This window comes from Lagenorhynchus albirostris, chromosome 12, assembly GCF_949774975.1.
Source record: "Lagenorhynchus albirostris chromosome 12, mLagAlb1.1, whole genome shotgun sequence".
In the NCBI taxonomy this organism is placed as follows: Eukaryota; Metazoa; Chordata; class Mammalia; order Artiodactyla; family Delphinidae; genus Lagenorhynchus; species Lagenorhynchus albirostris.
In genome coordinates, this window is record NC_083106.1 from 9,156,997 (window position 1) to 9,174,392 (window position 17,396).

General features: G+C 38.6%; 1 protein-coding gene across 2 annotated transcripts in view; it reads left to right on the forward strand.

Moving 5' to 3' along the window:
- SERAC1 (serine active site containing 1) overlaps positions 1-14,298 on the forward strand; it is an 81,464-nt gene extending 67,166 nt beyond the window's left edge. Inside the window, exons 11-17 of one of the 2 annotated variants that reach the window (XM_060167953.1) lie at positions 5,539-5,689; positions 6,991-7,132; positions 8,184-8,278; positions 9,514-9,611; positions 10,770-10,952; positions 12,108-12,251; positions 13,923-14,298. In XM_060167953.1, the coding sequence (XP_060023936.1) occupies positions 5,539-5,689; positions 6,991-7,132; positions 8,184-8,278; positions 9,514-9,611; positions 10,770-10,952; positions 12,108-12,251; positions 13,923-14,059 (950 nt within the window). In that variant the 3' untranslated portion in view covers positions 14,060-14,298. Of the gene's footprint in view, positions 1-5,538; positions 5,690-6,990; positions 7,133-8,183; positions 8,279-9,513; positions 9,612-10,769; positions 10,953-12,107; positions 12,449-13,922 lie in introns of those variants that run through there. The other variant, XM_060167952.1, reaches the window with a different exon arrangement.
- The last annotated feature ends 3,098 nt before the right edge of the window (positions 14,299-17,396 follow it).

The window sequence follows — 17,396 nt, forward strand, 5'->3', positions numbered from 1 at the left end:
GTTTGACTATGAAGTGCCTAGTCTATTTTTATATTTATCTTGCTTGGGGTCTACTGAGCTGACTGAATCTGTGAGTTGATGTTTTTGAGCAAATTTGGAAACTTTCCAGCTTGTCTATCTTTAGATATTCTTTTTTTTGTCCCTTTTTCTCTCTTCTTTCCTCTTGGGACTTCAATTCTGTATATTAAATCTCTTGATTCTGTTCCACAGGTCATTGAGACTCTGTCCATGTCTTTCCCAAAATTTTTTTTCTCTGTGCTTTACCTTTCTTTTTTTAATGTATTTTTTAATTGAGGTATAGCTGAAGTTTCAGGTATACAACATACTAATTCACAATTTTTAAAGATAATACTTCATTTATAGTTATTGTAAAATATCAGCTATATTCCCTGTGCTGTACAATATATCCTTGTAGCTTATTTATCTTATACATAGTAATTTGTACCTCTTAATTCCATACCCCTATCCTGCCCTTCCCCCCTTCCCTCTCTCCACTGGTAACTGCTAGTTTGTTCTCTGTATCCATAAGTCTCTTTCTTTTTTGTTACGTTCGCTAGTTTATTTTTTAGATGCTGCATATAAATGATATCATACAGTGTTTGTCTTTCTGTTGTATCATGCAGTGTTTGTCTTTCTGTTACCTGACTAATTTCACTAAGCATAATACCCTCCAAGTCCATCCATGTTGTTGCAAATGGCAAAATTTCGTTCTTTTTATGGCTGAGTAGTACTCCATTGTGTGTGTGTGTGTGTGTGTGTGTGTGTGTGTGTGTGTATATACACACACACACACACACTATATCTTCTTTACCCAGTCATCTACTGATGGACACTTAGGTTGCTTCCATATCTTGGCTATTGTAAACAGTGCTTCTGTGAACATTGGGGTGCATGTATCTTTTCAAATTAGTGTTTTAGTTTTATTTGGATATATACCCAGGAATGGAATTGTGGGGTCATATGGTAATTCTGTTTGTAGTTTCTGAGGAACCTCCATACTGTTTTTCACAGTGGCTGCACTAATTTATGTTCCCACCAACAATTTAGAAGCGCTCCCCTTTCTCCACATCCCTGCCAGTATTTGTTAGCTGTGTTCTTTTTGATGGTAGCCATTCTGACAGGTGTGAAGTGATAATCTCATTGTGATTTTGATTTGCATTTCCCAATGTTGAGCATTGTTTCATGTACCTGTTGGCCGTCTTTACGTCTTCTTTGGAAAAATGTCTATTCCTGTCTTCTGCCCATTTTTTAATCAGGTTGTTTTGGGTTTTTTTGATGTTGAGTTGTATGAGCTGTTTATATATTTTGGATATTAACCCCTTATGGGTCATATCATTTGCAAATGTTTTCTCCCATTCAGTAGGTTGTCTTTTCGTTGTTTTTTTTTTGCGGTACGTGGGCCTCTCACTGTCGTGGCCTCTCCCATTGCGGAGCACAGGCTCCGGACGCGCAGGCTCAGTGGCCATGGCTCACGGGCCCAGCCGCTCCGTGGCATGTGGGATCTTCCCGGACCGGGGCACGAACCCGTGTCCCCTGCATCGGCAGGCGGACTCTCAACCACTGCGCCACCAGGGAAGCCCTGTCTTTTCGTTTTGTTGATGGTTTCCTTTGCTGTACAAAAGCTTTTAAGTTTAATTAGGTGCTATTTGTTTATTTTTGCTTTTGTTTCCTTTGCCTTAGGGGACAGGTCCAAAAAAAATATTGCTATGATTTATGTCAAAGAGTATTCCACCTATGTTTTCTTCTAGGGATTTTATGGTTTCAAGTCTTACATTTAGGTCTTTAATCCATTTTGAGTTTATTTTTGTATATGGTGTAAGAAAGTGTTCTAATTTCATCCTTTTACATGTAGCTGTCCAGTTTCCCAGCACCACTTATTGAAGAGACTGTCTTTTGTCCATTGAATATTCTTGCCTCCTCGGTTGTAGATTAACTGACCATAATTGTGTGGGTTTATTTCTGGGCTCTCTATTCTGTTCCATTGATCTGTATGTCTCTTTTTGTGCCAGTACCATACTGTTTTGATTAATGTAGCTTTGTAGTAGAGTCTAAAGTCAGGGAGCATGGCTTCTCCAGCTCTGTTTATTTTTCTCAAGATTGTTTTGGCTATTCAGGGTCTTTTGTGTTTCAATACAAATTTTAAAATTATTTGATCTAGTTCTGTGAAAAATGCCATTGGTATTTTGATAGGGATTGGATTGAATGTGTAGATTGCCTTGGGTAGTACGGTCATTTAAACAATATGAATTCTTCCAATCCATGAATACAGTATATCTTTCCATCTGTATGTGTCATCTTCAGTTTCTTTCATCAGTGTCTTATATATAGTTTTCCAAGTACAGGTATTTTACCTCCTTAGGTAGGTTTATTACTAGGTATTTTATACTTTTTGATGCAGTGGTAAATGGTAAGTGGTAAATCCTTAATTTCTCTGACAGTTCATTGTTAGTGTATAGAAGCAACAGATTTTTGTATATTAATTTTGTATCCTGCAGCTTTATTGAATTCATTGTTGAACTCTAGTAGTTTTTTTGGTGGCACCTTAGGATTTTTTTATGTATAAAGTATCAAGTCATCTGCAAACAATGACAGTTTTACTTCTTCCTTTCCAATATGAATTCCTTTTATTTCTTTTTCTTATCTGATTGGTGAGACTAGGACTTCCAAAACTATGCTGAATAAAAGTGGAGAGAGCGGGAATCCTTGTCTTTTTCCTAATCTTAGAAAAAATGCTTTCAGCTTTTCACCATTGAGTATGATGTTAGATGTGGACTTGTCATATATGGCCTTTATTATGTTGAGGTATGTTCCCTCTATACCCATTTTTTGGAGTTTTTATCATAAATGGATGTTGAATTATTTTTATTATTTTATTTTTTAAAATAAATTTATTTATTTTTGGCTGCGTTGGGTCTTGTTGCACATGGGCTTCTCATTGCGGTGCTTCTCTTGTTGCAGAGCACAGGCTCTAGGCATGTGGGCTTCAGTAGTTGTGGCTTGTGGTCTCTAGAACGCAGGCTCAGTAGTTGTGGCACACAGGCTTAGTTGCTCTGCGGCATGTGGGATCTTCCTGGACCAGGGATCGAACCCATGTCCCCTGCATTGGCAGGTGGATTCTTAACCACTGCGCCACCAGGGAAGTCCCCTGGCTGTTGAATTCTGTCAGTAGCTTTTTCTTCATCTTTTGAGATGATCATATGGTTTTTATTCTTCAGTTTAATGTGGTGTATCACACTGATAGATTTGAAGATATTGAACCATCTTTGCATCTCTGGGATAAATCACACTTGATACATGGTGTATGATCCTTTTAATGTGTCATTAAATTCAGCTTACTAATATTTTGTTGAGAATTTTTGCTTCTATGTTCATCAGTGATATTGGTCTGTAATTTTATTTCTTTGTGATATCTTTGTCTGGTTTTGGGATCAGGGTGATGCTGGCCTTTTTGCTTGAGTTCAGAAGCGTTCCTTCCTCTGCAATTTTTTGGAACAGATTGAGCAGGATAGGTGTTAATGCTTCTCTAAATGTTTGGTAGAACTCACTTGTGAAGCCATCTGGTCCCGGACTTTTGTTTGTTGGGAGTTTTTTTTTATTACTGATTCAATTTCATTATTGGTAACTGGTCTGTGTACATGGCTGAAGTATAAAATCAAGTCACAGGCCAGTAGGAATAGTATAATTCCATTTAGGCAAAAAAAAAAAAAAAGCATATGGAGCTATAGTGTATATGCATAAATTATAGGTATGTAACTGAATTTTTAAAAAGGTTTGGAAGGGTGTCCACCAGACTTTTAACTTTGATTACTTCTGAGGATATAAGTGGGAATTGGGAAATGATGGGAGTGCTAAAGCGGGATGTTCATTATTAAGTGCTATTTTTGTTTGTTTATTTTTACAATTAAAATGTATTCAGAAGTTATGTAATTAAAAAACAGTAAATATTTAAGAAAGACACAAGTTTTCCAAGGAGCATTAGGTGAAGCATCTCAGGCATTGTAAAAATACTTTGCCAACTAAAAAATGCTGTAGAAATGGCTTGTGCCGTGCTTTCTCTTGTGTTTCCTTTCTTGTGACTCCGTTAAAAATAAAGCCATATTTTTGTACATACCAATAACATACTTGTATATCTCTATAGGTAGAATTTTAAAACATTAATTACTGTAAAGCATTCTGTAAGAGATTTTGAAGAGGGATTTTCTAATATTACAAATTAGAGTATTGTTAAAGAATTATTGGGTCTGAAATTTCTTTTGGATTATTAAATAATGGCCTCCTATCATCAGTGTTTCTCAACACTTTTGCCACAGAAAGTGGGAGGATGAAAGAGGGAGGACAAGCTGCTCTCTATTGAGCACCTGCTGCGCTTGGAAATGGCAGCTTTTATATAGATTAATTTATTAGAACCTTCCTTCAGGTCAAATGAACCACGTAACTTGACTGAGTTTCCATAGCAAGTAAGCAAGGGACAGAAATTTGAGCTCAAGTCTCTCTGACCTCAAAGCCCATATTTTGTTTTATTTTAAATTAAATAATACATGAATAGACTCTCATTGTAAATACTTCGGAGAACACAGATATAGCAAAAAATTAAACCCAGCTTTATACAGAGCCCTCCACAACCCCAACTCCCTCCTAAGAGGCAGTGACTTTAATAGTTTGGTGCCTCTTTCTAGATCTTTGTGTGTTTGTGTGTGTGTGTGTGTGTGTGTGTGTGTGTGTGTGTGTGTGCATGCACGCACAAGCATAAATTTTGCCTACATATTTATGTTCATAAAGCAATACACTGTTTTAAACAACAAAAACATTTAATAATAAATGAAATTGTACTGCACAAAGTGTTTGTCTCCCTTTAAGAAATAGTTCTTCCAAACTGTTACATATAGAATGGATAAACAACAAGGTCCTACTGTATAGCACAGGGAATTATACCCAATATCCTGAGATAAACCATAATGGAAAAGAATATGAAAAAGAATGTATATGTAGGTATAACTGAGTCACTTTGCTGCACCGCAGAAATTAACACAACATTGTAAATCAACTATACTTCAATTTAAAAAAATGAGTTTTTCCTTCCTGAACCTCAGGTTTTACAAGTTTTTTGTCTGTCAGACAAGTTCATTATTAAGAAACTACTCACTCGTGTATTATTAAGGGCTGCTAATATGCCAATCAGAATGAAATAACTAGTGTCAACTCACTGAGTTTAATAATTTTTGCTAAAGCAAAATATGACATTTTCTTACCATTTATGGCCTCATCTCTAGTAATTACAACTTCTGTTAGATTTTCTAAATAAAGAAAATGGCTCTTAACCTTCGTTGAGATCCCTAAGGAGTACCTGGCTGGGGAAATCATGGCATTGTGTTGTGGGACCCAGGGGGCCTTAGGGAAGAATGTAATTGTGGTGGTAGGGCTTTTTCTTGTAGACAGATGCTGAGGTTTGCCTTCCTCCCATCATTTTCAGTCTGAAAACCTCTCAATAGTCCGAGACGGATTAGTGCTGGTGTTTAGGGAATGTGTTCTTTTCACCAGGCTGGGTTTCGATACTGGTAGAAGCAATAAAGTCCCACCACATTATGGAGGCCTCACACGCCGCCAGAACCCTGGCTAATCTAGACCGAGAGACTGTGCAAGATAAGTACCAGGACGGCGTGTACGTGCTGCACCCCCAGTACCGCACAAGGTAAGAAGGCAGGGTAGAGCCTCTTTGTCCCTGTGGGGACGTAATGCTTCAAGGGCTTAATATTCTAACTTCTTTCTGCATAATTTAGATAAGTTAAATACCTTACAAATAAGTAAAATACCTTATTTAATGAAACAGTTTTCCCCTAATAACCTCAGAAGCATTGCAAGCTGTCGTGAAAGTATGGAACTAGCTAAATTACCAGGGTTATTTTATACCAGCGGCTTACCTTCAGGAAGGCTGCATTCACCTTTTATAACATGTCTCACATAAACTCTGTAATGCATATTTCTTCTTTGTTTCATTACATTTTTCATGTAAATCTAAGTTATTAACTGATCAGGGTTGTAGAGGTTGATCTGGATGAGAAGGAGCTAGGACATTATTACATGCAGGCGACCAAATCAGCCTGGGCCTAGAACTCAAGGGACTAGAGAAAGCTTAGGCGAGGTTATAAAAGCATGTATCGGAAGGAATAAGTTGTAATAAATTTGACTCATACTCCTTCTTAAGGTTATTTCTTTTTTTGTTTGTTTTCTTAAGGTTATTTCTGGTCACTATTTCCAGTCGTATCATTGCTAAGACAATAAATATACCACAATGAAAAAATTACACATTTCTTAGATTTTTGTCAGGCACTTTAATACCTCAGAAAATAGCAAGAACTTTTTTTTAACTTGAAAAATAGATTTCCTGGTTAATTCTAATTTGTAAATAAAATAATATGGTAATGTATTTTATATGTGTTACATAATTGGGTGTGTATTATAAATAGCTTGCAAGTAATATACTATTGCATTTTTTTTAAATGGCATATACAAAGAAAGAATGTTACTTTAAAATCTCATTTGCTCTGTTTCTGATAAACATCATTTTCCTTGATAAAAACAATCTTTTTCATGCATACTGAGTTTGAAACTACACTAGCATATGATTTAATTTCTTAAATACTTTTATTGATTTGTGTAATATTCTCATGGAACTCTTTGGAGGGTAATCTATGACATCTGTCACTTCATTGATCACTAAGCGCATTACAGTTGATTTTGGTTGGTCTGCCTGCCTAGTTGTGTTTCCATCCTTACAGAGAGAGCAGTGAGCACACAGCATATATGTCTTTGCCAGAACTCCTTTAGGGCTCCTCAGCAAACCTGTGCTTATAAAGCTTGCCTTAATTAAGTTTATTTTATGTCATATAAACCCGCTAAAATAAGCACCATCCAAAGAGAGTGCTGTGTAGATTCTTATCAAAGTAATAATGCATTTTTTCTGCTTCTTTTAAAAACTCTCTCCCCTGTTAGTCAGCCCATTAAAGCAGATGTCCTGTTTATTCATGGCCTTATGGGAGCAGCATTCAAAACGTGGCGCCAGCAGGACAATGATCAGAATTTAACTGGAAAGGTTTCAGAGGATGAAACCAAGTATACAACATGTTGGCCCAAGGTAAGGAAGCGGCTACCTCTGGTAGGCCACCCTTGTCCCGACACACTGCTGTGTCACCGGCCTTTAGAGTCCTCACTGTGACATGCTTACTTTTCTCTTTTTACTGGGATTTTTTTTCCATGCAGTTTTTCTTTTCCTTAGGGACACTTATAATATGTTACATGAACAACTGGGCTTATCACTCTGTGTTGTATAATTTACGGTACATTCTATGACTCTAATAAGAGTATTCTGTTAAGTAAAAAATGGGCAAAGGGCAAGGGCCAGTAAAATAGTCCACTTCCATTAAAAATATAATTCAAAAAATATATATATATATAATTCAATAAATAATCTATTAATAACAGCTGGCTAGTTCTGTGATTTTAATAATTATAAAATGGAAAAACTTTGAAGAAGTAATTCTGCTTTGGATTTCTTTGACATTATTTCTTCTAAAGAGCCTAAACTTTGGCATTAATTTATTGAATGAAATTTATCTAAAGCTCAGTGAAAACTGATGCTGTAAATATGTATAAACAGTTCCTGAGGCTTTGTCCCACTTCTGCTTATCCACCTTCACAAGGGCGTATCAGCAGAAAGAGTGGTTGGCACTCTTTCTCTGGTGACACTGAAATATGGAGATGACGATAAACCTCGGCTCCACAGAGACAGAACTGTAACTGTAATTAGTATCTGAGCTCTCAGGTCAAATCTCTAACCTCCGTCACACTCTTCTGTCTGTCCTGAGATCACAGCTTTCTATTAAATGCTTTCAAAAAGCCAATTTGATCTAGACTCCAAAAACAGGCCCTGCTTTTGGCCATAGCAGATTAAAATTGAGAATATTCTCTTGAAACCTGCATAGACCTTATGCAATATCACCTTATGAGCAGAGATATAAAAAGATAAAATGCTGGAGTTTCTAGTCACCTTTATACTTTACTCCAATGCAGTCTTTTACTAGTTGTCAGTATTACAAGGGTCCTTTAGTTACAAATTCCAATTGCTAGGAAATAAGTGGAACAGTGGAAATTCATATCTTCCCTTTTGTACCTTTTGTTTTATGTAGTCGTGGTTAGCAAGAGACTGTCCCGCTCTCCGAATTATATCTGTGGAGTATGACACCAGCCTTAGCGACTGGAGAGCAAGGTGCCCTATGGAAAGGTAACAGAGGGGGAAGGGTCCAGGCCACAAGTGGGCCCTCTGGGATGGAGGGGTGTTTTATCTTTGAGGCCACAGACAGGATTTTCTTATGGAAAACTAACGTAACCTTTCTTCTCTTCCTTATAGAGGAAGTTAGCTATAAATAATGAAACTGTATAAGGCTTAGATATAGTGTCAATGTTGGGCTTCTAACATGGTTCGCTTAAAACTATTCTCATAGTAAGGACCATGGATTCGAGAGCAGTTTCCTTAATTCCTGGAAGTAAACATGGGGCTTTTGGCTTTTGTGTTCACAAGCATACCACCTAAAGGAAGCCAAGAGAGATGCTGAGCAATGTAGGCTCCTTATGTCACTTGTACATCGTATGTGCCAATTGTATATACAGGAGAGAGTGCTCGATTTCTGGACTTCAGGACCTAGACTATAGCCAATTCTGCCTTTGACTCACTAGCCATCTTAGGTCATTAAACTGGTCTGGGAAGTCTGGTCTACAAATGGAGGGAGTTGGTCTGATCTGTGTTATCAAACTGAGTGTTATATATGAATGACCTCCACCTAGGTGCCAGAGGAATGGTGCTGAGGGTCAGCGGGCGAGACCCCAGGGCTCCTTCCCCAGGTCGCCCAGAGGAGCTCGCATAAACCTTTATTTCAAAGAAAGGATTCTCCACATACACAGTTTAAAACTACCAGACCAGACAGCTTTAGAGTTCCCTTTTAGTTTGAAAATTACTTATTTGAAGTCTGATTCTAATAGCTTTGTGCTGTTTCTAAGTAACAAACCAAAATGATGAAAGCTTAGTGTTTGTAACATAAATACAAGTAGAACTAAACAGCAATGACAGCTGACTCCACAGGTGAACTCGCAAAGGACAGCATGGTCTCCGCTGATCCTTGTCTTGTCAGGCCACCTAATGAGGAGGGATGCACACCCTAAGTGGTGGGGGCAATGGGGTAAGACCCCAGTTTGACCCGTGAAAATTGCCCGATGCGTTTTAGATGCCTAAGCAATGCTGGTTTCATAAATATTCCCACCTGTGCGAGTGTAACTAGGTTAGAAATGGGGAATGAGCAATTGCAGGAATCAGCCGGAGAGAACGGAGGTATTCCTGACTCCAATGTAGCATGTAGAATTGGTCCAATAAACAAAAGAGCTTGCCTTAAAACGTGGATAGCAAAATTGGGGCAGGGGGAATCAGTAGCCTCCTGTCATACCCGCTGTTTTCATTTTGTTCAGAAAGTCCATTGCATTCAGGAGCAACGAACTTCTGAGGAAGCTCAGAGCTGCTGGTGTTGGGGATAGGCCAATGATTTGGGTATCACACAGCATGGGAGGTAAGTATGTTTCATTGTTGCCAAGCAAGCATTGTGAGGTCGTCAGCAATGGAGCTCTCTGTTTTGTTTACTGGTAGCCCTTTTCCCCCCAAATTAATGTTTTTGGCTATGGCTCCTTCCCTGCTATTTGTTTTTCTAAGAGGGGACAACTAGTAAAAAACCATATAAAAAGAAAATGAGTTAAGCACTACGCTTGATAATGAGTAAATATCAGAAGCTGTCCATGGCGTATGTAAGCCCAACTTGTCAATATCTCTCAGCGCTCCTGGCTGGTCCCAGGGCCCCCCCTTTCTTCCCTGTTTCTCCAACCACCACAGAGTCCGTCACTGCTCCTGTGCCCACAGCCCCAGCATGCCTGCTTACCCCTTGCCCAAGGCCTGCAGAAGTGGTGGTGTGATCACAGGTGTCCCCTCTTTGGTCCCAGTGCTTGCTTGCTAAGCCACATCCCCTGCTTCTCCCAAGCCACTCCCAGTCCAGTGCTAAATGTTCACCATCCACCTTGCAGAGGGCCTTTCAGCAGCCCTTGGCCTAGTTTAGCTGATGAAATGCTCAGGACTGCTGACTCTTGAGTCTGGGCTTTTTGCTGAGAGAAAGGTGGATGTAGCCCTTTATATCCTCAGAGACCGACTGTTACCATCCATGTTACCTTTGTGTTTCCCTATCAGCTCCAAGCCCAGGTTGGGGGACAGAAAAGAAGGTGCCTTCCTAGGTGGATTTTCCCACAGCAGCTTTGTTTTCTCCCCAGTGGATATGTGAGACTATGTGTTTTTTAAATATTAGTACTGTCCTAACGGAGTGGTCGTTAGTGGGCTGCTGCGGGTAGGTGGGGAGGCTGGCTGCTGCCTATGCACGTCATTGATGGACACCCAACATGCAGTGCCTAACTCTCTTCTCCGGGAAAGTGCATCCTGTGATGTAACATCTGCTTTACAAATGAGTTTCTAGAATCTTACCTGTTCGTAGTCTTGTGCTATATATTTTAGAGGATTGGGCGCATTACTAAGTGTTAATATTTTAAGGCCCTGTTTGTTGGACTACAGAGAATTATTGTTTAAACTTTTTTAAAGAAAGCATCTCTTTTTCTGTATTTCTTGTTTGCCTTTTTTTTAATAAGGGAAGGAAAATAGCTTATGCATTGTTTTTCTTCTCTATGGCTAGGTCTTCTTGTCAAAAAGATGCTGTTGGAAGCCTCTAAGAAGCCAGAAATGAGTACTATTATAAACAATACCAGAGGAATAATTTTTTATAGTGTCCCTCATCATGGATCCCACCTGGCTGAATACTCTGTTAATATTCGTTATCTTCTCTTTCCCTCTTTGGAAGTCAAAGAACTCAGCAAGGGTAATACTTTTTTTCTAAAGGGAATTGGCATTGTATTAACACCAGTTATACAGGAGAAGGAGGAGAACAGTTTTGACTAACAGTTTTAACTTGGCTGTATTACCTCATTTTACTATTTGTACATCAATTGTGTTTAGACTATCATGGAAACTTTTTAGTTTGGGGTTAATTTTTCTTTGATACATTCCCTTTTTGTTCTTAAGCCATTATCTGCTTAAGAAATATAATAATTTTAACACTATCTTAAAATTTTTAAAGTTACATAATGTTTTGCGTTAAGTATTATTCCAAATTACCAAAGAACTGCTCTTTTCCACAAGTTTGGAAAATCATCAACTGTTAAAATATACACGAGCTTTACAGATATTCATATTAATTATAAGGCACTATATTTGTTTGGGGTTAATAAGCATCTTCTCTTTCTCTGGAACACCTGTTAATCAGAATTTTGGGACCCTTGGCTTGAGCTTTAGTATACCATTGTCTTTTTGCTCATATGCTCTTTGTTCTGCTTTATGGAGAGTAATTGGACTTTATCTTCAAACCTTTTGTTGAATTTGATTTTTTTTGCAGTCAAATTTTATCTTCCACAAGCTCTTTCTTGTTCTGTGATCCATTTTCTTTTGAAATCATTCTAAAGATACTAACTAGAGGGTTTTTTTTTAAAAAAAGTGTCTTCTGTGCCCAGGTTTTCTGTTTGCTCACCTGGTCTGTCTCTCTCAGGTGGTAGGCTTTCCTCTAAGACCTGGTGCTTCTTGGTCGCCCTTTGATACTTGAGGATGGGGGACAGGAAGGGGACGGGTGCTCTGTGATTATAGACAGGCTCTGTTGATGGGAGGCTGTGCTTCAGAGTGGACGTGGAAGTGCCAGCCAGCACACCGAGGGACCCCTCAGTCCCACACACCAAACTGCCCTGGGTACTGCTTCTGGTCAGCCAGCAGTGTGAGAAAACTCTCCCGCTGACACTGGCCTCTGAGTTCTAGATTGGTTTTAGCCCTTTTCTCTCATCTTAATGGCTTCTTAGGAAGAAGAGAAAATAAACAAGCCACAATCTTGAATCAGAACCCTAATTTCCTCTCTAAATTTGGAAGGTTGATGCATTTTATTATGAACTAAACAGATCTTGTTACAATCTCGCTCTCTATAATTTTACAGATTCTCCTGCACTTAAAACACTACAGGATGACTTTCTGGAGTTTGCAAAAGATAGAAACTTCCAGGTGCTGAGTTTTGTAGAAACACTACCAACCTACATTGGTAGCATGATTAAACTCCACGTGGTGCCCCTGGAATCAGCAGGTATTCACTCTTTTGAAACTTGTTTGTCCTTAGTTTCCTGGTTGGTGGTAATCATAAACGTCAACTTTGATATCCAGTTTCTCAGTTTTAGGAGACAGTTGTATGAAGATTTAGATTCTGTTATTCTTTTAAGCCATAGATTAAAACTTCTCTGCAAACATTTAACCTTGGCATTCCCCTTCCCTCCTTTTATTTAACTGATTAGACAGCAAAGGTTAATCGGCTAACTCTGCATTAGCTCTCAACAGTGAAATCTGCTGCATTAAGGTAAGAATCAGAGCTTTTCTATCAGCTAGATTAAAAGGAGCATTTCATTTCACAGCTTGATAGCCGCCTGCAGGAACCTTAAAGAAATCAGCTAAAGGTGTGGAAGCTTAGTAATATTCAAGCAACAGAGATTGTGAAGGAAAAAACTAGTGTTAAAGTTCAGTGTCTTCCTAATCCTGGGACTGAGGGAAATGACCAATACCTGCTACTGCAGAGCACTGTAGTCTACTGTAGGCTCTTCGAGGGCAGAGCCCAAATCTCAGTTCTCCTCATAGCCTCCTGTGTTCCTCTGAGCATAGTGAAGAGCCCGTACATTTCACTCCCTGAAAGGCTTTCCCCTCAACCTGGCTAACTCTTTAGTTTGCTTGTCAGACCCTTTTCTGATCACTTCGGGGGGCTGGGTCAGGTGCTGTCCTGGTAGCACTCTGCCATTACTGAGAGCTCCTGGCAGCCAGGCATGGTGCGTATCTGGAGCGCCTGCCAGATGGTTCTTCTGTCTGCGTAACAAGTTTTGTCCTACTTCATTATTATCTATATAAAATGAAAGAGGCTTGATATCCTATAGTGGAATCTGAAGAGACTTTACCTTAAAGCAATATGCCATAGGGTGAGGAACTGCTTTTTGGTAGTTGAAGAACCTGAAGAGTTCAAAGAACGGTGGCCAGTTTTTTGTTTTCTTTTAAGATGAATTTGGGAGCTTAAAGCAAAATTAATATTGTGGACCAGCTGCTGGTAGTGACATAGCCTTGTCATCATTCTGTCCACCCTTTCTTCTGTGTCACCAGGTGGCCTGTCTTCCTTCATAACCACCAGCTGCACTTCCTCACCTGCCTGGCTTCACTAGTACCTCCTGTCACTTCCATCTAGGTGGACTTGGTTAGGCTGAAACATCAAAAACTCAACCAGCTCTCGCAAGCGCCACATCATCTCCTTCCCTGGTAGAGTGAGCATGGAGGGCTGGGTATAGAAGGGATTCCATGTGAGACGTTCCCATTCGTTTCATCAGGGCACGGGAGCTCATTATCAAGTTTCTAATATTAGCTCTAGGAATAGAAGTGGTTCAGAGAAGTGTGGAATAACTTAGTAATAACCTGCAGTGTGTAAACGTTTTGAAGGTGACAGTGCTCAGGCTCTGTTCACTATTGAATTAGGAAATCGGCAGCACACACACAGAATTTATGAGAAAAGCATAAAGTTATAATTACACCTACTGAGACTCCATTCTCACATGATTAGTCAAATGCAGTTTAGTTACAGTCAAACTTTAAGTTCCTTTATCTCTGATTTGGTTCTCTTATCACAACCAAATCAACATTTACAACTACGCATTTGGCCTCTTTCACTGTTGACAGGGGGCAGCTTATATTTTTACTTAAATTTTATTGACATTTTTGTTTTCTTCAGATCTAGGCATTGGAGATCTAATTCCTGTGGATGTTAACCATTTGAACATTTGTAAGCCAAAGAAAAAGGATGCTTTTTTGTACCAACGTACCTTACAATTCATCCGTGACACTTTAGCCAAAGACCTGGAAAACTGACAATTGTCTTTTTCTGTTTTCACACATGAACACAGTGCAAGAAACGTGGTGTTCTCTCTTTTTAAGCTCTACGCAATCATGCAAATGTAGTCATTATGGCATTAATGTGGCCCGGAGTACGTTGCAGGCAACAGAATATTGTTCTGTAAAACACAAACTCAGAAGTGTCAATCAAAGAAAGAAGGTCTAGACTGGATTCTTCCGATTTAAAAAGCTTCCATATGTGCCAGTTTATGTTTTGCAGTTGTCGCTGGTGACGGGGAGCAGGCTGCTATGGCCAAAGGGTGCGGCCGTGACTTCTGTCATCTGTGACTGTCCCTGGCTCACGCTGGGAGCAGCGCTGATGGCTTCTGAAGGGAGAGCCATCACCAGTTGACCACAGAAATGCCTGTTGGAGGGTGCCTAAAGTGGAGAGAGAATGAACTAGAACATAAAGACTCTGTTTTGGGTCAGGGTTCCCATGTGCTGTAAGTTTTTAAAACTTGTCAGTGTAAACCTTTGTGTAACATGTTAGCTTTGTTACACGCCTTGTCATCCATGGGTCATTTCCTTGTAAGTTTTTATTTTCATATTGCTGAGAACAAATATTTCTCTTTTAAAAAAATTTCTAGCCTATAATAATTCTTTCCAGACTGTAGCTACCTATACTTTTAATTTTTCCCAGATAAGAATAATAAATCCATTATTGATCAGAGTGTGAACTAAAACTATTCTAAGCTATTATATATATATTAGCAATACTTAATATCAAGATTCTCAGATTCTTTTTAGCTAAAGTATACCATTATTTCTTGCTCATTAGGAAATGGTATTAATTGGTCTCCAGCATGTGAGAAATAGGAAATCATACTGATGACTTTTTTTTAAGTAACAGCATTATTGAGATATAATTCACATACCATAAAATTCACCCTTTTAAATGCACAGCTCATTGATTTTTAGTGTGTTTACAGAGTTGTGCAACCGTCACCACTATCTAATTTCAGAACATTTCATCATCCCTCCAGATAACCCCACAGCCATCAGCAATCACTCCTCTCCTCTCCCCCAGCCACTGGTCAACACTAATCTTCTGTCTCTATGGATTTGCCCATTATGGACATTTCATATGAATGACAAGTTTTAAAAAAATTACAACACGTGGCCTTCTGTGTCTGGCTTCTTTCTCTTAGCATAATGTTTTGAAGGTTCATCCATGGTGTAGCATGTATACATGTAGTAGGACTTCGTTCCTTTTTATGGCCAAATAATATTCCATTGTATGGATGTACCACATTTGTTTATCCATTCATCATTTGAGGGACATTTAGGTTCTTTCAATGTTGGGGCTGTTATGACTAATGCTGCTGTTAACATTCACGTACAAGTTTTTGTGTGGACATGTTTTCCATTCTCTTGGGTATATACTAGGAGTGGAATTGCTGGGTCATGTTAAGCTTATGTCTACCATTCTGAAAATGATGGACATTTGTAGAATGGGATAGTCAAAGCTAAAAGGAGTACAGCATCTGAAGGTAAACTGGGGGCATCAGTGAACCTTAACAACATCTAATTGTTTAATTATGCAAAAACCTAACAAGTGACTTAACTACCTGTTTTGTTATGTAGCTATAGAGTGTGCTAGTTAGCTATCAACAATAAACTCTAGCTAATGGGATCACGTGGGCAGAGGGGTGTAGATAGGCTTGGTTCATTTCCTTTTTCTGTTTTCCGTGAACCATGGCAGATATACCATGGCTGGAATATCTGTTCATTAACTTAGAGAAATGAAATGAAACCCCACTTCGTAAAATCTCAATATAGCCATTATAGCTGTGCTTTAAAAATAAGGTCTGGGAGAGAGATCCAGTGTACTTCTGAATGACTATAGCTTTTCAGGCAAGTCACTTACCATTTCTGTTCATTCTGTTTATGAAATGGATATGATGTATACAGATTCACTTCATCAGTCCTGTAAGATTTAAGTCAATAATGTTTTAAAAATAATCATCACCTGAAAAACTCTAAGAACACAAAGTATGAAAACATACACATTTGAAATAGTTTTAAACTTAGACCATCAGTAAAATGGTTCTCCTAGTTCAATCAGCCTTGTTTAAATATCCTTTCTGGAAAAAATTTCAAATGAAGCTTCCTATTACCTTTCCCCTCATGGGAAAAGTCTCTTTAAATGATCTATCCAGGAAGGAAATAAACAGAATACAGGTGTTAGCAGACTACTGAAGCAAGCTGTAAATAAAATTCAGATGAAAAATGAATTATCCTTATCTATAAGCCCTTTACTTCTTTCTGATTACGTTGTCAACCCTAAAAGTTAAGGGCACCGAGTCCCCCCTTTACTCCACTGTTTAAATGTCACCATAGAGAGAGTCAGACTACAAATGGAGGATCGTGATGCCTTTCTTGACTCCATCTCAACCATTCACCCAAGGTCACAGCAACAGGCATAATATGGTGGAGGACGCGGCCCTCTGCTCAGGTCGGGGCGCCCATGGTAGTGGATGCCAGCACTGGTTTCCTGTTGTTGAGAAAGACAGCACAGTCAAAGAGTGACGTGTGTATCTCTTTTGAGCTTGGCTCATAATTTACAGTGCCCCTCAAATTATTTCTAATTCCTAGAATTTGACTTTTAGGCATACCCTCCTGAATTTTCATCTCTTTGTTATATTAAATATGTTAATGTATGGTTTCGCTTTTATTGACATTTGGTATAAAAATTATGTCCATGAAAAAAATTTAAACATGTTCAATAAATGCAATTTTAATGTACTCAGTAAAACTGATTGTGCCCTTATATTGGATGTTGAACACTCCGCAAAGCTAATCACTTAAAATCTATTAGAAATTCATTGTATAATTATAAATTGCCTTAATAAAGCAGAAGACATAAAAAGGCAGTTTAATATCCAAAAAGTTTCCAAATTTAGAAAAAGCCATTCTTGTAAAAATTCCAGTTCTTAATCCGCTTTTAGCTTGGCCTTGGAGTTTAGAAACAGTGTCATGGAATTCAACACCTGGTTCCAAAGTTTGAAAACACTAAGCTTACTAGAACCTTTGATTTTTAATTTAATCCAAACTATTTCAGGATTGTTAAAGCTAGTTTATATTGAAAGCTGGATACGCACTGATTCCTAGGATCATTAGAGAGTGCTGGATATGAATGTAATCTCTAAGCATAAAAAGCTTTGGGTATGTATACATCTAGATGGGTTTTAGAATATTTTGACATCTTGGATTACCAGATTAAAACATTTTTGAGAGTTCTGGACCAGGATGGTGACATAGGAGGCTCCTGAACTCGCCTGCTCCACAGACACCAAATTTACAGCTACACACG